Source organism: Dama dama, chromosome 24 (genome assembly GCF_033118175.1).
Source record: "Dama dama isolate Ldn47 chromosome 24, ASM3311817v1, whole genome shotgun sequence".
NCBI classification, from domain to species: Eukaryota; Metazoa; Chordata; class Mammalia; order Artiodactyla; family Cervidae; genus Dama; species Dama dama.
The window spans coordinates 23,098,690-23,123,531 of NC_083704.1; the positions used below are offsets into that span (position 1 = coordinate 23,098,690).

General features: G+C 38.7%; 1 protein-coding gene across 1 annotated transcript in view; it reads left to right on the forward strand.

Annotated features, from left to right (window-relative positions):
• Window positions 1–24,842, forward strand: part of RAD18 (RAD18 E3 ubiquitin protein ligase) — a 98,887-nt gene that overhangs the window by 54,882 nt on the left and 19,163 nt on the right. Inside the window, exons 10-11 of the mRNA XM_061128038.1 lie at window positions 6,766–6,903; window positions 11,542–11,719. Coding sequence (XP_060984021.1) covers window positions 6,766–6,903; window positions 11,542–11,719 — 316 coding nt within the window. The remainder of the gene's footprint in view (window positions 1–6,765; window positions 6,904–11,541; window positions 11,720–24,842) is intronic.

A 24,842-nucleotide genomic window follows, 5' to 3' on the forward strand; every position in this document is an offset into this window, starting at 1 on the left:
CCTGCATCAGGATCTTTTCTTGTGAGTCTGCTCTTGGCATCAGGTGGCCAAAGTGTTGGAACTTCAGCTTCAGCATCAGTTCTTCCAGTGAATACTCAGGGTTGGTTTTCTTTGGGATGGACTGGTTTGCTCTCCTTGCAGTCCAGGGCATTCTGAAGAGTCCAGAATTCGAAAGCACCAATTCAAGTTAGGAGATCTGAAAGACCTACAACTAATGTCATATTTAATGGTGAAATAGTGAGTGACTGCTTCTTTTCTGACTGGAGACAAGGTAGGGATGTCTGTTCTTACCGTTGAAGTGTGGATTCAGCATAGTTACTGTGGATTCTTGCCAGTGTGATAAGGCAAGGAATAGAAAGAATACTCAGATTAAAAGGAAGTAATAAGACTTTATTCACAGTAAACATGATCACCTTTCACAAATAGTATGAATTATAAAAGAAAAGAAAAAAAGTGATAAATTCTATCTCATTAAAATAGAAACTTTTAATCTTCAGAAGACATATGAGAATGAAAAAGCAAGTAACAGATTATGAGGAAATATTGTAAAATTTGTATTTGACAAAGTGTTAGAATCTATACTTTATCAAGAACTCTTACAATTCAATAATATGTCCTAGGTGGTATTTTTTATTTTTTTTATTTGGCCATACTGTACAGCTTTTGGTATCTTAGTTCACCAACCAGGGGTCAAACCTAAATCTTCAGCAGTGAGAACAGAGTCCTAGCCACTGGACTGCCAGGGAGTCCCCAGTAGTTTTTTAAAGGGCAAATATTTCAACAGATTCCTCAGAGAAGAAAATACTCATATACCAAATAACTACGTAAAAATATATCACTTGTCTTGTTAGTCATTAGTCACAAATCTTTGGAAAAATAGAAATTAAAATAACAGTAAAATAATACTACATGCCTATTTTAATGACACAAAAGAAAGAACAATACCAAGTGTTGACCAGGTGTAGAGCACATGGAACTCTTATACATTTCTGGTGAGAATGCAGAAAGATACAGTCGCTTAAGTAAGCAGTTTAGTAGTTTGTTATAAATTGACATATGCACCTACTTACTCCTAGCTATTTACCCAACAGAAGTGAAAGCATATAGCCACACCTAGATTTTTAGAATCAAATTTATCAAGATGTAGTTTACAAAAAATAAAGTTCATTAGTTATAAGTAAATAATTGATGAGTGTTACAGATAAATGTTACAGCAGGTTATTCATACTATCTTAAACTGAAAACAGTCTCAGTATCCATAGACACATTGCGATACATTCAAAAAAGAATTAACCCCTGACATTTGAAACAACAGGATGAATCTCAGAAACATTATGCTAACAGATAAGCCAAACTGAAAAGGTAGCACCCTGTGTAATTCCACTTATGTACCCTTCTAGAAAAGACAAAAGTATAGTAACAGAAAGCAGATTGGTACTGCCGGGGGCTCCAGGTGGGAAAAGGTGGGGACTGACTATGAAGGAAGTCTGTGGATAATTTAAATCTGTTTCATGGTTGTGTTGGTAGATAACACAACTATACATTCTTTTAAAATCCATCAGATTGTCCACTTAAAAATTTTTTTGTGCAAAGTATTTCTCAGTAAGTCTGATCTTAAAAATTTAGTGAGAAGAATAATACTGCTTTCTATTTTTGCAAAGCTCTTTAATGTCTTGCTTACTAGAGACATCTTGACTCTCACATTAATTTCTGCATTTAAAGTGTTGTCATGTGTTGTTTTAGTTAAAATATATGAAAAGTATCCAGTTTATGAGACAGGTAATTGATTTCATGACTCATGTTTCACAACACACTGTGGCAAGAGTGGTTTCATAGGAGAGGAGACATCAGAAGCACTTAGAATTGATTAGACCAAATTTGAGGTGAGGAAGTGGAGCTATGAAGGCAGACAACTCTTAGGGCAAGTTTCGCTGTGTCAGTAGGAGAGGGAATGAAGTCAAAGCTGGAGGTGGGTGCTGGGTCCAGGGACGGTTTTGTTTGTTGATAGTTCAGTTGGTAAAGAATCCACCTGCAATGCAGGAGACCCCGGTTCGATCCCTGGGTTGGGAAGATCCCCTGGAGAAGGGATAGGCTACCCACTCCAGTGTTCTGGCCTGGAGAATTCCATGGACTGTAGAGTCAATGGGGTCTCAAAGAGTCAGACACAGCTGAGCAACTTTCACTTTCACTTTGAAGTTGGAAGATACTTATCCCAATGGTTATCAGATCTGTTTTTATTGCAACTCACAGTGAAAAATTTATTTTATATTACTATTAACTGTATGCACACATATTACTGAAATAAATTTTGCAAAACAGTTTTTAATCTTTCCATGTTTTTAAAAGGTTATATTCAGATATTTTCAAATGATGTTCGTGTGTACCCTCCTTGAGCTTGACTGTCTCCAACATTAGAAAAAATTGTTTTCTGTCATTTTTTCTCAGAATTTCTTTAGTGACTTTGAAAAAATAAAAGTAGTGAGATAATTGACTTCCAAAGCCAGTTGGTTATGCTTATCCAAACCATGACTGATCTTACTTTTTTTTTTTAAAGTGGGGACAAATTACAGAATTCTTGTGTGTTCCCTGCCTCCACACTTGCATAACCTCTGCAAATACCAACATTCCCACACTTGAGTAGTGCATTTGTTACAGCTGTTGAACCTACACTGACACTCATAATCACACACAGTCTAGTTTACTTCCAGGTTCTCTCTTGGTGTTGTACATCCTATGGGTTTTAACAAATTTGTGTCGTGTATCTACCAATACAGTATCATACAGAGTGTTTTCACTGCCCCGGAAGTCCTCTGTGCTCCATCTGTTCATCTCCCTTCCCCACCCCCAGCCCCAGGCACTGATCTTTTCACTGTCTCCATAGTTTTGCCTTTTTGTGAATGTCCTGTATACAGCTGGAATCATATAGTGTGTAGCCTTTTCAGATTGTCGTCTTCACTTATGTGCGTGCCTGGTCAGTCTTTTCAGTCATGTCCAGCTCTTTTGCAACTGCAGGGGCTGTTGCCTGCCAGTCTCCTCTAACCATGGGATTCTCCAGGCAAGAATACTAGAGTGGGTTGCTGTGCCCTCCTCCAGGGGAACTTTCACACACAGGGATAGAACCCACGTCTCTTACATCTCCTGCTTTGGCTGGCAGATTCTTCACCACTAGTGCCGCCTGGGAAGCCCCTTGTGTCACTTAGTACTGTTTGCTTAAGGCTCTTCTGTCTTTTCATGCCGTGATAGCACATTTCTTTTTAGAACTGGTTGGCACTCCACTTTCTGGATATACCACAGTTTGATTATCTGTTAACCTACTGAAGGACATCTTGGTTGTTTTTTCTTTGCATTTGAATGCACTCTGGCACTTTTCATCCTATTCCTTTAATTTTATTAGGAAAAAGATGCTGATCTGGACCTACTAAGTTTATTCACAACCCACACTCTCACTTTCAAAAGCACAGTCCCATCCCAAGCTTATTTGTATGCAGTGGGAAAGATTCAAAAGAGAGGAGAAGTTGGTGATACAGGAAAGGATAATTGCATGTATTATATCCTCGAGAAGTCCTTAATGGAATTCAGAGCATAAATTAGAGCTTGGTCCTTAAATGCAGCAAGGACAGCCTTTGCATGCTGACTGCTAGGAAAGATAGATCATGTGTGCACAGATGAAGTAGTAGTAGTTGTAAGATGTCAGACTTCCTGTTAGAACTTATCTGTATTTTCAGAGTCATGTGAGCCCAACTGACAAGGAAGTGTTGCAGTTTTGGCGAAAGTGTGAAGTTGACATTTTGGAGAATTGTAAGTTTACTGGAGAAAGGTAGAAAAGTTGTATGATAGTGCTGAGTGCTCGTTTGAGACTTATGATCATAAATTTAAAGTGAGGCTAGTCGGTTCACAGTTGAATGAATAATCCCATAGTGAGTGTTAGCTTTTACTGTTCTGTTCTTAATCCATGTTTCATTGCATGAATGTCATAGCTAGTTGGTGAAAAAAAGACATGAGATTTTATTTTGGGAGACCCTGACTTCAAACTCTTTCTGTGATATAAAGTAGATGAGTGTGTATTTCAGTGGTGTCACTGTACTGGCTTGACTATCCCACTCTTGGATCCTGATTTTGGTATACGCCTGGTTTCATGGGCAGACCCAGAGATACTCTGGGTGTAAAATATGCTCTAAAAAGAGCAGTGAAGGTGGTCAGGGCATGAAGGACTTGACTTGGCACTGGAGAATATTATATTTCCACTGGCAAGGCAGAAAGGTATGATTCAAGGACTAAAAATCTTGAAGAATATGACTTGGTTGCATGTGAGCTTATTCATCTACTCCTACCACTATCTGATCCACTTAAAATTTTTAAGAGGTAAATTCAGGGCATTGAATTTAAACTGAAGTTTTCCTTGCCAAATGGCAGTACTCCTAAAATGAGGTGGAGAAATGAGTAGGAACGATTTTATCAGTCATAATCTCTTGGCATTGTTCATTTTTTGAGCAGGAGTTGTTGGACCTTTGGGCCAAAGCTGGAGTAGTGGTTGCCATTTACTTTTGTTTCTAGTCTAGCTCTAGGGGTAATTAGATTTAAAAAGAAAATCTCTTTTTTAAACCTGGGATTTTATTCCTAAAGAAGACAAAGTCATTAAGCCTTCTTAACTGTTACGAGATTACATTAGGAAGTTTCTTGAGTAATTCTTTTTTTTTTTTTGATATATATATTTTTAATTTTTATTTTTATTAGTTGGAGGCCAATCACTTCACAATATTGTAGTGGGTTTTGTCATACATTGACATGAATCAGCCATGGATTTACATGTATTCCCCATCCCGATCCCCCCTCCCACCTCCCTCTCTACCCGATCACTCTGGGTCTTCCCAGTGCACCAGGCCTGAGCACTTGTCTCATGCATCCAACCTGGACTGGTGATCTGTTTCACCATAGATAATATACATGTTTCGATGCTGTTCTCTCGAAACATCCCACCTTTGCCTTCTCCCACAGAGTCCAAAAGTCTGTTCTGTACATCTGTGTCTTTGAGTAATTCTTAAATCCATAATCTGTAAGTAAACAGTGGGGGAGACTTGTTAACAGAGCTGAATAGATTATGTGGACCCCATAGTGCTGTTACCCTTGCCTAATCATAGGATCTCACCTGTTTCTGAAGAGCTCAGTTTTCCTAATAATCTTTTTGGGCAACTTATATGTTCCTGAAATTTTAGCCAGTCTCTTATTTAAAAACTACCAGACACTTTACATTGGTTTCACTGGGAGTTTGCATACACATACCATACACATAGTATGTTGGAATTAGCAACAGTTTCTCCCTAATGTCCAAGGAACAGTCACATGTATAGATTAGGGAATACTGAAATGAGTGTGCAAATAGAGGCAAAAACTAGCTTCTTCGACAGTAGAGGAGGGAAGAATCCTGTCACCAGACAGGATTCTGCTTGTCTATAGACAAGAATTATTTTCCATTGCCATTAGTTATTTACAATTTACAGAGCTGTAACATTAGCTCATAGGCAGGGGATGACTGGAAATCTGGAAGGGTAGGTTTAGAAAATGCATTGTTTTTCAACTGAAGCACAAATTTCCCCCTAAATCCAGTTATTCATGATATTTCACTATAGAGAAAATGGTAGTTATTGGATGAAAACAGTTTAAAAACTTTTAACCAATTGCAGTATGACTCTAAAATTGTATAGAATTTGCAACATCATTTTAGACCATGGCTTCAGTGTTTAAGGTTGCTTCAGTGTTTAAGTGGAGAAGGGAATAGCAACCCACTCCAGTATTCTTGCCTGGAGAATCCTCTGAACAGAGGATTCTGGTGGGCTGCTGTCCATGGGATCGCACAGAGTCAGACACAACTGAAGCAACTTGGCATGCATGCATGCATTGGAGAAGGAAATGGCCACCCACTCCAATATTCTTGCCTGGAGAATCCCAGGGACAGAGGAGCCTGGTGGGCTGCTGTCTATGGGGTTGCACGGAGTCTGACATGACTGAAGTGACTTAGCAGCAGCAGCAGTGTTTAAGTGCAACCTCAGCTGTTTGAACCTTAGTTCAGAATCAAAAATAGATGTCCCCAGATCCATGCTTTGACAATGAGTGGCTACTCTTTATTGAGTAAATTAATGTACATTAATAGTGGTGACCTGGAGGTCAGGCTTAAATTATCTTCAGAAGTGTTTGAAGTAGTAGTAAATTAAGATTGATTAATTAGAATATACCAAGATAGATTGATGGTGGTGAAGGTCTTAGATTATCAAAGGGGTTCTGTTAGAAAACAGGTAAGAAATGTGAAGGAAAGGGGGGAATTAAAGTGGGTATTCTTTGTTTTTATCCATCTTTCCAAGAAGCTTCTACTTTTAAACTCAGTTAATATTCTTCCTCCTAGTACTGTTATGTCTTAGAAGTTAGACTAGTGTCTTTCAGAAATATTTCAGAAAACATCCTCTTTCACGCTCTAACAAAAAGCCTTTTTAAAAGAGTATGGGACCTGGGGAGAAACCTGCAGATGTAAACTAGGAATGTTATGTTTCAAGTCTGTATCTGAGAAAGGGAGAAGATACTAATTTAAAAGAAGGTTGCCACAGCACACACCACGCCTCCCAACCCCGTGCCTTTTAAATTTATTTTAAATGCGTTCAAAGGGTGCTGTTCTTGACCACCTTTGTGCGCTTCTTGATTATTCTTTGTGTTCACTTTGTCGATTGTAGACGTATAGCTTTTATAGTCCTGATTTACTGACCTCTTGAATTTCAGGTAAAAAACATCAGGATGAATTTCAGCTTCTGGTGGATCAAGCCAAAAAAGGATACAAAAAGACTGTTGGAATGTCCAAAAGAAAAGTAACAAAAGGAGAAGATGAATCTACAGAAGAACTATCCTCTGTATGTGTGGGTAAGAGACTTTAATTAAAAACAGAAGTTTATTGAATTTTACTATTTTTAATATAAAAAAATAAAATCAAAGGACTTTACTTTTGGACTTATTAGTATATTTAGACATGTAGCAGTTATTGGATGTAAACTAGATTTATTACTCCAGAAATAAATGAGTGGGGAGGTGTCCTGAAGATACAGTTTCTAAAAATCTCTCTTCCTTTCATGGTAAATCAGACATTTCTTAGTTGTTTAAGCTTGAGGTATAGGATTTATTGCTGCCCATCCTCAGGTAGGCTACAAAGAGAATAAATTATTTTTACTATAGTTCACTGGTATTTACTTTGGATGGAATGTTTTGCTAAAATATCTAAAGCTAATGCATAGCACATTCCTTAATTTTAGCCCATTTAAAAATTTGAGATTAATATTTATATTGCCAGGACTAAGTGAAGTGAAAGTCTCTCAGTCGTGTCCAACTCTTTGCAACCAGGCCAGAAGACTGGAGTAGGTAGCCTTTCCCTTCTCCAGGGGATCTTCCCAACCCAGGGATTGAACCCAGGTCTCCCACATTGCAGGCGAGTTCTTTATCAGTTGAGCCACAAGGGAAGCCCAGGCCAGTGAACAAAACAATCATAATACAGGAAAGTGCGCAAGAAAATTCTTTATTATTTTTTTTACTGTGGTAAAAATATGCATAACGTTTATCATTTTAGCCGTTCGTAAATGTACAAGTCAGTGGCTATAAGTACATTCACAATGTTGTGTCACCATCATCGCTATTCCACTCAAAATGAACCTATGAAATAATAGCTCTTCCTCTTTCCCCACTGGCCCTTGGTAATCCCTGGTCTACTTTCTGTGTCTATGAATCTGCTTCTTCTGGGTACCTCATAAAAGTGGGATCATGTATTATTTTTTCTTCTGTATCAGCTTATTTCATTAAGCATAATGTCTTCCAAGGTCCCCATTTTATAGCATATATCAAAATCTGTTACTTCTTATGGCTGAATAATACTCCATTGCCTCTGTAGACCATGTTTTGTTTATCCATTCGTTTGTGATGGGTTTTCCCACCGTGTGGCTGTTGTGAACGATGCTGCTGTGTGCACTGGTGTTCACGCATCTGCTCAAGCCTCTGCTCTCCGTTCTCTTGGGTGAATACCTAGCAGTGGCATTTCTGGTGTCACAGTAATTCTTTGTTTCCCTTTTTAGAAACCACCAAACTATTTTCTGTAGTGGCTGCACCAGTTTACATTCCCACCAGCAGTGCTTGAGAAGTTCAGTTTCTCTGTATGCTCATCACTTGTTATTTTCATCTTTCTTACTGAAACCATATTGGTAGATATGAATTTGTATCTCATTGTGGTTTTGATTTATATTTTTCTAATGACTAGTGAGATTGAGAATGTTTTATATGGTTATTTGCCATTTGTTTTTCTTCTTTGGAAAAATGTCTGTTTAAGCTTTTTGCTCAATTTTTAATTGGCTTGTTTTTTTGTTGTTGCTGAGTTTTAGGAATTCGTTAAATATTCTGAATATTAATTCCTTATATAAACTTTTTCTCTGTTGTCTTTCTGTTTCCATGATAGTATCTTTTGATGCAAGAGTGCTTTGTTTTGATGAAGTTCAGTTTATCAGTTTTTTCTCTTGTTGCCTATGCTTTTGCTGTTATATTCATGAAGTTGTTGCAAAATCAGTGTCATGAAGTTTTCCTCTTTTTTCTCCTAAGGGTTTCATACTTTTAGATCATGTTTAGGTCTGTGGTCCACTTTGAGTTAATTTTTGTATATGGTATAAGTAAGGGTCCGGCTTCATCCTTTCACATGTCAGTAATCCAGTTTTCTGAATACCATTTGTCTAAACATTATACTTTCTCCATTGAATGCTTTTGGCATCCTTTCTGAAAATCAGTTGACTGTATATGTGAGGGTATATTTCTGTACTGTGTGTTCTGTTTAATTGGTCTGTATATCTGTTCTTACACCAGTGCTATGCTGTTTTAATTGCCGTAACTCTGTAATAAATTTCAAAGTCAGAGGATATGAGTTCTCCAGCTTTATTCTTCCTTTTCAGGGTTGTTTTGGCCTTTTGATTCCTTTAAGATTCCATGTGAATGTTGAGATGGATTTTTCCATTTCTGTCAAAAAAAATAATCCATTGGGATTGCACTGTATTGCTGGATTGCTTTGGTTCATTGACATCTAAGTATTTTATCCTTTTGGTGCTATTGCATTCTTTATTTTTGTGCTCTGTTCTGGTGTTATGTAGAAGGTTGCTGACTGAGTGCAAGGTTTTTTAGGTATATTCTTTGTGGTCCTTGTCAGCAACTTAGTTCATGCTGTTGTTAAAATATGTTGCCAGAAAGCAGTTTAATCCCTGAGAAAATCCAGCTTAATATCTCAGATAAAGAGAATATTTTTGTTTATTGGTTGACTCTCTTTTGAAGATGATTGATTGTTTACTCTCAGGAGTTGTATGTTCTTTGTGTGTGTGCGCATGACTTTTACTCTCTCTAGGGTTCAGAGATGAGCACTGCTGGTAGATTGCTGTGTGTGAATGCGTGTGTCTGGGAGCGGTGGGGAGTGTGAGAGAGAGCGAGAGAGAGAATGGAACAGGCTGAAAGGTTGGGCTTTGTACAGTGTCATACAACCAGTGTAACATTTGCTCTTTACAATACCTGGCTTATCAGAGTGCCAGCATAAGTGCATGAGATATGTGTCCTCTTAAGTAGAACCTTCATCTGTTTTTGATGCATGTCTTTGGAGAAGTTTAATGTTGGGGGCCTGATGCATTTGGCTTTATTTGGAGTTCTCTCCTGAGATCCATGGACAGGTAAGTAGGATAACTGACTTTGACTGCCCATGCTTGTTGAATGGTACTTGCCTGCAAGAGGAAATTTATCCCATAGAAGCTTACATAAGAGTGGAAGGGGCTTCCCTGGTAGCTCAGTGGTAAAGAATCTGCCTGCCAGTGCAAGAGATACAGATTCCATTCCTGGTCCAGGAAGATCCCACATGCTGAGGAGCAGTGAAGACCATGTGCCATAACTATTGAGCCTGTGCCCTAGAGCCCAGGAGCCACAAGTACTGAAACCTGCATTCTCTAGAGCCTGTGCTCTGCAACAAGAGAACCCACTGCAAAGAGAAGCCTGTGTGTGCTACAACTAGAGAAAAGCCCACAGAGCAACAGAGACCCAGCATAGCCAAAAATACATAAACTAATTAAGATTTTCTTTAAGTGAAAGAAGTAAGAGAAGAGTGTAAATCAGGTGTAAAAATAAAAGATAGTCTTATGTTAAATTCCTTCTCCCTGGATGACCAACTTGATTGTATTCACCCAGAAAGTTGAGTGATAGTCACCTGGGTTCAGTGGGTCATTGTGTTCTCTCAACCTGGTCATAGGTGTCTGTTTGCAAGAGAAGATCCTAGAGATCCTGTCTTGGTTAGCTGCTCATTTCCATTTCTCAGATAAATGTTAGAGGATATGGCTTGTACTGGTAATGAGCAGGCTTAGTGAAAGCCAGACAACATCAGGAGCTTAGTTTTAGAAATTATATTCTTGTGTGATGTATGCTGTTCTCCAGTGTGACAAAAACTTATAATTATTTCTGGAAAAATCTTGATCATATGGAGTTGGGAAGGTTTGTTTGTCTGAAGAATTGTCTTACTCCCTTTCCATAATTTTTGTCTTTATTAACAAAACCTTGACAGTTCTTGTTGGTGTCCTTTGTGAAAGGTCACTTGTCTCCACAAGTGCATGAGTGGTGTGTAAAAGCTCTGCTTCTCTGTGAGCAAACACGTGGAAGGAGAGTCTGTCCTCATGGCCCATGTCAAGGGGGTCAGGTGCTGACTCAGTCCCTGATGTTAAAGCCAGCGCAGCTGAAGTCCCAGCACAGCCCTGCCCTGCGTGGCGAGGGAGGGTCTGCACAGTCAGGACTCCTGCGCGGAGATGACTTCCTGCCCTCGTGTCTGCAGACCTTTGTCACGCCTGCAGGTCACATTCTGGCAAACACTGCCTGCATCCCCTCAGCTGTCCTGGGCCTTGATCTGCAGTAAGAGACCTCAGGAAGCGAGAGCATGACAGGGATGAGTGGAAGTGTGATGTGTGTTGGATCAAACAGATACCTTGGTTATGTCCGATTAGTTTTTCTTTTCTCCAGTGAATAGTAGATTCTGTGTAACAGATTTAGGAAAATGACTGGAAAGATTCACTACCATACAGCAATCAGTGACAGAGATTGTGGTTCTCTTATTAATTGAATCTTTAATCCTTTTTTGTAATTTTTTTAATGTTTATCACTATTCTCTGATCTATGAAATAAGCAGGAAATCTTTAGTAATACTGTAAATAAAAGCCTCATTAGAATTATAAATTTCTCCCCACTCCTAATTTCAGAGAAAATTTTACTTTTGAATTAATGAATATGGAAATACATGGGTGGACAGTATAAGCAAATGACACAAGTGTAGTGCTTGTTCTTTATTCTCTGGCTCCAAAACTAGAGTTTTCAAGTCAATGTTACATAAAATTCTATTTTACCAAGTACAAATAGCAATATTAAATGTGGTGGAAATAATAAATATACAGAGGTTATAAATTTTAAGCTACTCTTAAATGTTTCATTTTTTTCCTTTCTTTCTTTTTTCTTTTGTAGGAAAGGAAGATAATAAAATGAAATTCTCAGATACACCCTCGGTAGTAACAAATCACTTCCCTCAATCAAAGCTGGACTCCCCAGGGAAATTAGAGCCTGACAGACAAGATCATTCTTCCAGGTGTACTGATATTGAAGAGGAAGTTCTTTTTTCCTCAGAAACAGATTCGTTCAAAAGGTAAGAAACTTGCTATAGTTGATTATTTTAGATTTCTGTTTCCTGTGCATGCTGAGAGACAGGCAAAATTAACCAGAAAATAGCTCTGAGGCCTGACGTCGTTCCCACTCTCCTCCCATCGTCTCCTGCCACTTTGTAAGGTTCACAAAGGGAGCAGGGCAGGATGTGGAGGGTGTGTATTGCGGTCACAGGAGACTTTGTTTTCTGCTCTATAACCTTTTCTTTTTTAATTAAAAAAATTTTTTTAAATTTTTATTGGAATATAGTTGATTTACAATGTTGTGTTAGTTTCTGCTGTACAACAAAGTGAATTGGTTACACATATACATAAATCCACTCTTTTTTAGATTCTTTTCCCACATAGGCCATTACAGAGTATTGAGTAAAATTCTCTGTGCATTACAGTAGGTCTTTATTAGTTATCTATTTTGTATATTATAATATGTATATGTCAGTCCCTATCTTCCTAATTTATCCCCCCTCCCTTACCCCTTGGTACCTATATGTTTATTTTCTAAATCTGTAACTCTTTCTCTCTTGTGAAAGTGAAGTCACTAAGTTGTGTCCGACTCTTTGCGATCCCATGGACTGTAGTCTACTAGGCTTCTCCATCCACGGGATTTTCCAGGCAAGAATACTGGAGTGGGTTACCATTTCCTTCTCCAAGAGATCTTCCCAACCCGGTGATTGAACCCAGGTCTCCCACATTGTAGGCAGACGCTTTACCATCTGAGCCACCAGGGAAGTCCTTCTCTCACTTTTGTAGATAAGTTCATTTTTATGCTTTTTTAGATTACACATATAAGTGATATCATGTGGTATTTGTCTTTGACTTACTTCACCCAATATGACAATCTCTAGGTCCCTCTATGTTGCTGTAAATGTAGCTTTTATATAGATATTTTCCCTAGGGTTAGAAAAGAAGGCATGATTGACAGTAAAATTTTTATCAAGAGAGTGAGTGAAGGAGATAAAGACAACTATACTAGAAAGTAGAGATAACAAGAAAGACACAAAGAGAAGAATTTAATTAGGCAAATAAAATGGATGGGAAACCTTTAAAAATGAGAGATTTGAAGGCGAGTCATTTTTCCAAGTGGTTTTTTAAAAGACAATTTAAGATGATGTGATTTTGAAAGATGACGTAGTGTTAAGCTGCGTATTGTTAGCATTTTGTGTTCAAGTGCGTGCAGCATTCTCTTGGGTTTCTGTGCCATGATTGGTCAAACTTTTCTGTTTCTATTGGATTTCTACACTTTCCTCAGTGTTTGTTACACACCTGAAGCTGTGGTAGAGCTCTTCCTAAGAAAACTTTTGTTTCTAATATCTTCAACATCGTTTTGACAGTGGTAGGTGGTGTTGCCTTTTGAATGAATCCTACCAATCTGAAATGCTAATAGCAATGTGACACTGTGAACACATCTTGGAAATTATTTGATCTTTGCTGTTTGTTCATTTAAAAATTGTTAACAGTACTCTAGAACGGTAAATTCTATCTCACCTAAAATACCAAATTAAGAAGGAAATTTTTATAAGAAGAATATACCCTAAGATCCTCTATTTTCTTTTTTTTTTTTTTTTCAGTGGGTTTTGTCATATATTGATATGAATCAGCCATAGAGTTACACGTATTCCCCATCCCGATCCCCCCTCCCACCTCCCTCTCCACCCGATTCCTCTGGGTCTTCCCAGTGCACCAGGCCCGAGCACTTGTCTCATGCATCCCACCTGGGCTGGTGATCTGTTTCACCATAGATAATATACATGCTGTTCTTTCGAAACATCCCACCCTCACCTTCTCCCACAGAGTTCAAAAGTCTGTTCTGTACTTCTGTGTCTCTTTTTCTGTTTTGCATATAGGGTTATTGTTACCTTCTTTCTAAATTCCATATATATGTGTTAGTATGCTGTAATGTTCTTTATCTTTCTGGCTTACTTCACTCTGTATAATGGGCTCCAGTTTCATCCATCTCATTAGGACTGGTTCAAATGAATTCTTTTTAATGGCTGAGTAATATTCCATGGTGTATATGTACCACAGCTTCCTTATCCATTCATCTGCTGATGGGCATCTAGGTTGCTTCCATGTCCTGGCTATTATAAACAGTGCTGCGATGAACATTGGGGTGCACATGTCTCTTTCAGATCTGGTTTCCTCAGTGTGTATGCCCAGAAGTGGGATTGCTGGGTCATATGGCAGTTCTATTTCCAGCTTTTTAAGAAATCTCCACACTGTTTTCCATAGCGGCTGTACTAGTTTGCATTCCCACCAACAGTGTAAGAGGGTTCCCTTTTCTCCACACCCTCTCCAGCATTTATTGCTTGTAGACTTTTGGATAGCAGCCATCCTGACTGGCGTGTAATGGTACCTCATTGTGGTTTTGATTTGCATTTCTCTGATAACGAGTGATGTTGAACATCTTTTCATGTGTTTGTTAACCATCTGTATGTCTTCTTTGGAGAAATGCCTGTTTAGTTCTTTGGCCCATTTTTTGATTGGGTCATTTATTTTTCTGGAATTGAGCTTCAGGAGTTGCTTGTATATTTTTGAGAGTAATCCTTTGTCTGTTTCTTCATTTGCTATTATTTTCTCCCAATCTGAGGGCTGTCTTTTCACCTTACTTATAGTTTCCTTTGTAGTGCAAAAGCTTTTAAGTTTCATTAGGTCCCATTTGTTTAGTTTTGCTTTTATTTCCAATATTCTGGGAGGTGGGTCATAGAGAGATCCTCTATTTTCTTAGGGCTCTTGGGAAACAGCTTCAGGTTGTTTAGAATCAAGTATCAGGAATGGAGAATCTTCTCATTTTGCCCCGAGCATTTTCAAGGTCAGAAACATTGTATCCTGAGTTGGGTAAGGGCAGAACGCCTGAGTTTCTCCAAGACCTGGCACTGATGGACAGTGCCAGGTTAGACACTGACCAGGCACTGGGTCAGGGCATTCCTGTAAGTTCAGTGGGTATTGTTTGTTTTTAAACACAAAACTTACCAGAATACAGGGTAAAAATGGAAGAGTAACGGAGTCCAGGAAAAGAAGAGTAAGTTTTTGAGCATAGGCGTGAGATCACGCAGAGAAGGCAATGGCAACCCACTCCAGTATTCTTGCCTGGAAAATCCCATGGACAGAGGAGCCCTGGCAGGCTGCAGTCCATGGGGTCGCTGAGAGTCAGACACGACTGAGCGACTTTACTTTCACTTTTCACTTTCATGCATTGGAAAAGGAAATGGCAACCCACTCCAGTGTTCTTGCCTGTAGAATCCCAGGGACGGGGGAGCCTGGTGGGCTGGCATCTATGGGGTTGCACAGAGTCGGACACGACTGAAGCGACTTAGCAGCAGCAGCATAAGATCCCTGAAAGTTCTGGAATGCCAGAATGCAATGGGACATTTTTATAAATTTGTAGTAGGGCAAATGGAGGAGAGTGAAAGGAGAGACATGGTAGCCAGGTGGATTTTTATCTGTTGATGAGAGTGTGGGAAACAGGATGAGTTGGTTGGCGGTCTTGGTCTCAGACAAACTTACTCATGTTTGTCTGAACTGTGAGAGGGTTATTAAACCATTTAATTTTTTTTTTAAGTAAGCTCTTATATTCTTCCATATTTTAATGCATGTATGTATGTCTACACATTCACCCATACACCATGACCAGTGAAACTGCCTGCTAATTGCAAATTTTTACCAACTTTATTGAGATAAAATATACATACCATACAGTTCACTCATTTAAGTGACAATCAGTGGTTTTTAGTATGTTTCCAGAATTATACCACCATCACCACAATTTTAGAGCATTTTCATCACCCTCCAAAAGGAACCTCATCCCCATTAAGCCGTCACTCTCCATTTCCTCCCAACTCTCCTGGCAATCACTGATCTACTCTCTGTCTTTGTGGATTTGCCTTGTCTGGACATTTCATATATATGGGATCATATAATATGTGGTCTTCTGTAGCTTGGCTTCCTTTACTTAGCATACTGGCTGCAAGGTTCACCCATTTTGTATCGTGTTTCAGTACTGTGTTCCTTTTTATTTCCATAATATTCCATTTTATGAATTTGCATTTAATTTCTTCTTTTATTAGTTGATGGACATTTGGGTTGTTTCTAATTGCAGCTCTAACAAGGAAAAAAATTCCCGACTTTTACTTGCAAACTTTGGAAGCTTAGTTCTAGAGACCGAATATAAGGATTTGCCTGGCTGACCTTGAGAACGCAGTGTCTGTTACTCCTATCTCAAGTATGAATGTCTTTCTTTTCATTTGCCCTTTATTTTGTCAGTCTAAGATTTTTAAGTTTGAAAGATTGAGTCTGTTCCTTATATACGACCTACAAACTAAAGCTAAGAGGAGAGTGTGAGTGAAGAGATATTTGGTTTGATACCAGGGCAGGCCACTCAGGCAGCTGAGACCAGAGGAGATTGTTAAGGAGGAAGTGAGCAAGGGAAGCCCCGGTGGTGCAGCTGCAAAGGACCGGCTTCGAGTCAGGATCTGCTGGCTGATTTGGGAGTCCATCTTTGAAGTCTGTTTCCATAGCTATAAAAAGCATATGTAAATAGCATCTATCTCAGATCTTTTGGGAAGATGAAATAAGATAGTAGATGTGATAAGAGTCTTTGATAAATATATGGTTATTATTTCTAGTTTTATAAAAATCAAATCAATTGAATTTTCTTCAGTAATACTGGAAAACTTGAGCTTCTAGGACTGAATATTTCAGAAATGCTTTCATACTCCCCAATTCCTTCATTCTAATTCTTAAGCTGTATCATAGGAGTAAATTCCACAGTTTATCTTTTTTTTCCCCTACTTCTGTTCTGAACTTTAGAAAGTTATAAGCTTGAGCTAATTAGTTTATTTGAAAATTCATTTAATTGGCCTCAACTGGGCACTCACCACGGAGGCACAGTCTTCTTTTTATTCCTTGTTGCATTTCCAACCCATTTGTCCATGTCTGTTTCCTCACTTTGTTTTCTTTGTTTTGTTTTGTTTCCTCACTTTGAATGAATACTCTGTCTCCCAGCTCACCAAGGCAGGTCTTCTGACCTGTCTCCAGATCTTCCTTTCCATTTTAAGTTTTCTTTCTGACCTCTTCTTTCCTGTTAATTGTAAGAGAAAGATATATTTCTTAAGACATTTCTAAAGACATATTCTTTCTTAAGACAAATTCATCCACCTCCTCTAAGACATTGCTCCATCACTTGTTCCCTAAGTTTGCTCTCGGCTGTCTCCTTATTCTGAGCCCTTCTTATCTCTCTCTTCTCTTATTTTTCCCACAATGCAGAAGTAATTTCGACTTCCTCCGTTAGAACCAGATGCCTTTGGTGGAATCAAAGCATTTCAGAGATTAGTGGTCTTTGTCTGGTCCAACTTTTATTTTCCTTAATATTCAGACATCAGTTGGAAGGAAGATGGGGCACAACACTCAGTGACTTTGTTCAGATCTTTTCCAACTGAAATTCTGTAATACTTTTATTTTTGACAAGCATAATAATTGTTGGTACATATCTGTATTTTTTTTTACCACTTGTCCATTTCAGACCATGAATCAACCTTTTAGAATCAGACTTATTCCTTGCATATGGAAGTGTTCCTATCTTTATTTCTTTGACATTTTGCAAAAATTTTCTCATTTTTTTCTTTTTATGAAAGTTTTATTGCTTTTGTTGTAAAGTACTAGGTTTTCCAAAGTACTTTTCATTTAAATGTTATGCATATTTATCATGAAAAATAAAAAATTTAAGCAAATAAAAAGTAAAGTTCCATAATTTTATCAGCCAGAAATGACTTTTCATATTAACACCTTTGTATGTACTTCCTTCTTAAGATAGTGGTATAGATGCATTGATAGATAGAGGAGCATTTTTAAAACAGAGGGCCTTAGTATTTTATAATTTTTTATGCTTTTTTTCTCTTTTGAAGAGACAAGACATACTGTGTTAGGTTTAATGTGAGTGTAAATACATTGTGACTTGTTTTTTAATTCATGCAGTAATGCTGTTACACAGATTATAGATCTTACTATTATATTGTTGAATAAACTATCGCTTTTCTTTCTGTTAGAGCAGTATTTAAACTTAATGTAATAGCTGGGCTAACAGATGAGAATAATCTTATTTTAAGTTCCAATAGATGTATCCAATCCACATAATTATTAGGATGTTGTTTGTTGCTAATTTGATTCTTAGCTCTTAAATAAGTACTTCTCTTAGAGTTTGAATTACCAATGTTGTATTGATTCTTTCTTGCCAATATGAAGAGAGAGGATAAGTAAGTTGATAAGAATTTTAGATTTTTGTACACTTCTTGGACAGTTTCCAGGAGTTCAAGAGACTTGTCCAAATTTCTGTCAATTAACTTATTGTTCTTCTTAAGGAGAGAGGGCCCTTATTCCCTGAGTTTTGGCAAGCAGAGAAAACTACATTTTTATTGAGGGCTAACTTAAAAGATGCTTTTGATTGTGACCCTAGAGATGAAGCTTTATCTTCATGGAGAGATAAATAGTGCTCATGCTATTCTTTGGAAGAACCTTTAGATCATTATTTAAAAAAGAATTTTTGTGCACTTGAATTCTAGGCAGTGTAAATTAAAAAGAGACTTTTTTATTTAACTGGAAAAACTTGAATCAGGTCATAAATAGTATCATTTGTTATGTCAGCATTCAGTTTCCTGATTTTAATAATTTTATGAAGATCATGTAAGTGAATATATTTGTTCTTAGGAGATGCACACTAAAGGGTTAAAGGGACATGATGGCTGAAACTTACTCTCAGTGCTTAAAAAAATAACTTACATGTATGTGGGTACACACGCACACTCACAGACACACACACACACACAGAGTGAGAAAGCAAATGTGGCAAAATGTTAGCAATTGGAAAATCTGGATGATTGGTCTGAGTCATTGTTTTTTTTTTTTTGTAAGTGTGAGATTTTAAAATTAAAAAAACTATTGAAAACACTTGCTGCCCATAGTCAAAAAAGTTTATTTATACCAGAAGATTTTCTAAAGGAAATTTGATTTATAGTTATGATTTATTGACTAAAGATAGTGGTAGCCAGGAGTCTACATGGGATGCCAAGTATGGTTTTCCATTGCTGAAGCCATATTTATTTCAGTCTGTTCAGGACCAACCCAACATGGTTATCTCAGCTTTGGTGTGTAGGAGAGTGTGGACTAATGAAACAGGCATTGTGATTTCAGTATAAAAGAGTATCACAGAGACCAGCTAATTTTACTGCTTGGTAACAGTAACAGAGAAGAAGGCAACAGAGGATGAGATGGTTGGATGGCATCACTGATTGAATGGACATGACCTTGGGCAAACTTCAGGAGATAGTCAGGGACAGGGAGGTCTGGCATGCTGCAGGGGTTACAAAGAGTCAGACACGACTTAGCAGCTTAACAACAGCAACAAACGGTAATTTACATGAAGCTTCTTGCAGATGCCGAGTGTTGATCATAAAAGAACCTGGGTCAGATAAGGTGTGGATGAATGTGTTTTAACTTTTCACAGTTCCTGGCCAAAACCATCACTTCTCTAATGCTAAGTCAAAGCAGCATCTTTATGTAGAAGCCCAACACACACACAGGCACAGACCAGTGAAAACTTTGGCAAAAAGGCTTATTAATTTTCAACCATGCACTTGATATATTTTGGTATAACTTTTCCTCACTTTTCAAACATTTTCTGGAGAGCTATCTGTCCAAACTTCTTAAGAGCAAGAAAGCCAAAGCAAAACCCACAAATATGTGAAGAAATCTTGACTACCATTTGTTGGAAATTTTAAGGAGTAGTTCAGTTTCGTCCTTTCTTAAATTGTATGTAAATTGGAGAATGATGGGTAAATCCTAAGAGAAAAATGCCACTGTGACACTCATCCAAGGAATGTAGAATGCTGGCACCATCTGCCTGTTGAGAAGACCATGCTGGACTTGTTTTGCTTATTGAAAGGAACCGGAAACATGACCTGTAGCAGCAAAGTAGTCTCAGCCAGAGGGACTCGGCTGATTTGTGTGTTAAGATTACCGTTTTGGTTTGAGTCCTTTCTTTCAGGGCAGGTCTTGGTTGTTGTTGTTTAGTCACTAATTTGTGTCTGACTCTTTTGCATCCCCATGCACTGTAGCCCGCCAGGCTTCTCTGTTCAAGGGATTTCCCAGGCAAGAATACTGCAGTGGGTTGCCATTTCCTTCTCCAGGAGATCTTCTAGACCAGGGATAGGACCCACATGTTGGCTGGTGGATTCTGTACCACTGGGGCACCAGGGAGGCCCACGGGTCTCAGTTAGGATTGGGTAAACCTCACAGTTCAGGACTGGTGGAGAGCCAGGTGAGGGTTTTGAGGAGAGAGGCTCAAAGAGTTCTTGGGGGTATGTCCTTTGATACTTTCTTTTGAAAAGCTGGTGGGTTTGGTAAGAAGTTTTTGGACTCAACAGAAAAGTTATTCACAACTTTTATCTTCTTATCCAAGAGTCTCTTGGAACAGTCAGGTTGTGTTAATGAAATAGTAGATGGTAAAATCTTGTTCCTGTGGGCACTGTGGTTTCTACAGTTGTTATGTGAGTGCTCGGAGAGTTCAGCATCACATCACTCAGTCCACAGGGAAACCCATTGTGGAGAAGTGGAAATGAAAGGTTGAAGGAGTCACATAGGTGGCTTAGGGTTATATACGTGGTGGATGGCAGTACCAGGATTTGAACCTAGGTCCAGATGACCTCAGAGCCCAAGGTCTCCTGACTGACAATAATTATGGCCAAGCCAGCTAGATCTTCACATTCTTGAAAGAGTGTAAACTTGGAGTTCTTGAAATGGTTGGGCTGAAAAGCAGACAAGGATCTGAGTGGAAGTGGTTAATTTGGAAGGCGAAAGAACAACTGTAAGAAGTGGGAAAGTGAGACAGAAAGGGGAGGACAGCATTTAAGGGGCGTGTTATCAAACCACAAGTCACTGTGAGCAACTGGGAACTGCTTTAAAACACTCTCCTGAGTTGTCCCACCCAAGGCAAGGGCCAAGGATATTAGTTATTTGGTTGGGGGCTGCTCACTCCTGCTTCCAGCCTTTCATGCTGGTGACAGAGCAGGCTTTAGCACGGCAGGCAGAGGTGCTGACAGCTGACAGTTGGGGGTCTCGTCAAGCATATCAGGGGCCAAAGGCAAGCGGAAAGGGACGGAGCACCAGTGGGGTCTGCCAAGACAGTGACTCCAGCTGGAGTTGGAGATGGTCTGGTGTTCCTTTGGCTTTGCTAATAAAGGGTATGCTGTGGATGTCTGCCTGTATCTCTAGCCTGAGAGATGCATTAGTTGGTGGGGGAGACCCAGAGCTCATTGCCTCTCTGTGCCCCTTTTGCCAAGCTCACTTGCCCATTGCTTCCCAGAAGGGATGTGGGAAGGATGTCTGAACAAGTGGCAGACGAGTAGATGCCGGGGGAGGGCGGGACAGATTATCTAGAAAGCGCTGAGACAAATGGATTGATCCTCAAACTGATGGGAGAAAATGTGTTTATTGATGAGAAACAGTTTGCTTTTCCATCTTGTGTTAACAGATAATGAACTGAAATACGAAGTAATCTTTCATCAAACTGAAATTCACCAACATGTTAAATAAAAATCTCTGGGTCTCAGGCAGAAAAATCACAAGCCCAGAACCTGGAATTCTTTGTCAGGAATATTTCCTAACCGTCCTGGTTTGTTTCTCCTTGGCAGCAACTAGAGCATGCTGTGAATGGGCTTTGAGGTACATGTGGACGTCCTCTCCCCGGTGTGGTGGCTTGAACCTACTGGTCTTTTGGGGGAAGGTCTTTAGAAGACCCTCATTAGTAGGTGACAGTCGTGTGTGCCTTTGAACCCTTTGTGGACATGAAGGGGAGAAAAAGCCAACCTTCTATTTGGCACGCTTAATGGTAATTATTTTTAAGTGTTTTTTACACAGAATTGCTTCATGCTTAAGAATTAAAAAATATTTTCATGTATATGTCTCTGAACTGCTTAATTTGCACAGATGTGTGAACCTTAACTTAACCTTAATTTGCACGGATGTTTCTCTAATATATCTTTGTGGAAGTTTCTCCCTGACTTATTTCAGAAGACTTTGGTCTAATCCTAACCATCTGTAGCTTAGTGTAAAATATATATATATATATATATATATATATATATATATATATGTATGTATATAATGTGCCCTTGTTTTAAAATGGATGACAAATGGGATTCAGGTTTCTCACTATTGGAGGGGAGATTACAGGCAAGGCTAAAACTATTCATGTGATACTAGATTAAAATTAGAGACCTTAAAATTCCTGTTCAGCTTAACAGATTCAGATGGATACTTACAGAAATACTTAGAGATCCCTGTGGCTAAGTGAGCTAGTTTACATATATGTTTCCTTTCTCTGTGAGCTGCCAGAGCCCAGAAGCAAGGTGGCACAGTTTCACAGGGCACACTTGATGCCCTGATCTTGGTTTCTAGTAACATTCTCCAGTAGAAGGAACCAATGCTTCTTGGAGAAATGGTTGAACCAGGGCTGGGGCAGGGAGCTAGGAAGTGCTAGAAGGAGAGAGACAGAAAGCAGGAAGAAAAGTGGGGGGAGAAGAAGGAAAGGAAAAAGGAGGGGAGGAGAAGAGAAAACGAGAACCTAACACACATCCCTCAGCAGGAGATCAAAGTCAACATCTACAGCAGTGTTACGATGAGAGCGTGTGTTCTCTTAGTGGAATGCCCTGGGAATGACACATTACCTCTGTGCTCTTTTCTCCCAAAATTCAATGACCTCAGTCAAATTGTGAGGAAAAAAAATCAGATAAACTCCAGTTGAGAGTCATTGTGCAAAATAATCTGACCACCAGCACGCCTCAAAACTGTCAAGGTCGCCACAAACAAGGAAAGTCTGAGAGATTGTCACCATCTGGAGGCGCCTAAGGAGACGTGACCACTAAATGTAATGTGGTGTCCTGATTGGAATGCTGGCACCGGAAAGGTTAAAGAAGTAAAATGAAGCATGAAAGGAGATTTCTGCTTTCCTTCCTGTTGTCTTACTTGTTTTACCAGCTTTGCTTTCTTGTACTAATACTTTTACTTTATAGAGTGATTTCCTCAGAGGATGTAGCCCACCCAGCCTTTACATTTCATCAGAAGAGAAAACATGGATGATTTGCAATAGGCCTCATCTTCTTCAGTTACCGTTTCTTATTAGTGAATATATACTTGTACAAGTGATTTGAATAGTGATCCTCCTAGAACAATGTGAAAGTACAGGTAGTTTTTATCTTTTCTCCGGTTCTCACTGGCAAAGGATATTTGCTGTTACATAATGAGGATTTCTTCTACTCTCAGACACTTCATATTGACACCTTTTGGGTTTTTTTTTAATCATGCATTTTCATTGGATGATCTGATGGACTTCTTTGTAGTAGCCTTTCACATTTTTGCTTTATAATACATTCATGTGTTTTCAGCATTCTGAGTCAGTCCTAGGTGGCAAATATTCTTCTCTGTTTTCACCAGATTCATGAGCTGCCATGATATAAAGGTCTCTGTAAAAGGACCTTTGTGCCTTCAGTTTTCTTTCTGAGGAGAGAGTTCTTCAATTCCACAATGGACGATAACTTGTGTATCTAAACTGCTTGTAGGGATCGGCAGTTCCTTCCGGGTTCCACACTTACCACGTGATGCATCCATTGTCATAGCTTATATAGTATCTGATTATCACCCGGGGTTTGGTATGATGACTGTAATGCTGAGAGTTTGAGTTGGCATGATGCAGTAATACTTGCAGTTTGCTTAAGGTTGAAGTTTTTTAAAGTGTGTTTCCCTTTTTAGTTTTTCAGACATTTTCTAAAGTATAGAGGAATTCTTGTCTCATATGCTTCTGTGTGTGTTTGACTTGATTCATAAAACTCCAGTATAAAACTCAAGTTTAATCTTGACCTGTTCAGAATTTAGTTCTTCATTTAAAAAAAAAAAAAAAAAAAAGGAGTAGATGAGAATGTATTTTTCAGAATGCTTGGTGCAGAGTAAGTATGAGGCCTTGAAGGAACTACCATTTCCTTCTAAATGTTAGACATGCAATCAATAATTACTTTGGATCAGCATTCCAAGACCCACCAAATGTAGGCAGCCAGTTAGGAGCTTTCTCTAGTTTAAAACAAAATGTCAGAATCAGAGTCCTTTGGCCTTGTTGTGGTGAATGAAATTGGATGGACTAGAAATGATACGTAATGTTCACATCAAGTTATTGGAATTTTGTTTTTCAGTGAATTGATCAAGTTTACAATTTGTTATAGTCAACTTGAAAGTTAAAGTCAGAGTGTTTTTCCTGCTTTCTTATTTTATACCATCTGTGCCTTTAAATCAGCAGAACAGATGTTTTGGGATCTCCCTGGAGACCTTTGGAACCTGGGAAAAAGGCATGTTAGGATAAAATACAAACATTTTCAATTTCAAAGGTACATTGAGAAATCACTCAATATAGTAGCTTCATATCACAGGTAAGGAAACGGAGGCCTGGAGAGGTGATGTGACCTATCTTGAGTCATTCACTGAATAGAGGTGAAGTCAGTAATTCTCAGTCCAGATTTTTGCCCATTACAGCATGAGTTGCATCAGAATTTTTATCTTGGGCACCATTGATTCCTTCGTTAGTAGAATAGCACTTTAAGGGAATTATTTAAAATGTGAGTTAGACACAGAATGGCAATATGTTCTGGTTTCTCTGAGAGCAGCTGATTTCCACTTCTTGTCTTGGTATCTATTAGAAGTATTCTCTACCACTCTCCCAGGTGACTGGGTTTAGATGCTGGATTATATAGTGGCCCCGTTAGGAGGACATGCAGTGTTAATTTGCACTTCTTCCCCTGTTCTCTTTACTCCCACACAAATAGTCACATTCTAGAACATGGGTACATATTGAATTGCTGATTTTGCGTACTCCTATTGATTTTACCACATAAGTAGTACACATTGTTCTTGTATCTCAGAGAGAGTCAGGCCTTAAAATATGATGGGCCTCAAATGAAGAGGCTTGTTATTTGTTTTAGATAATTTTGCAGAATTCAGTTGTAGAAGCCTTAAGATTTCATTAATATGTGCTTCTTACTATGCTTCCCTTGCCCTGGTAAGCACGTTTTGTTA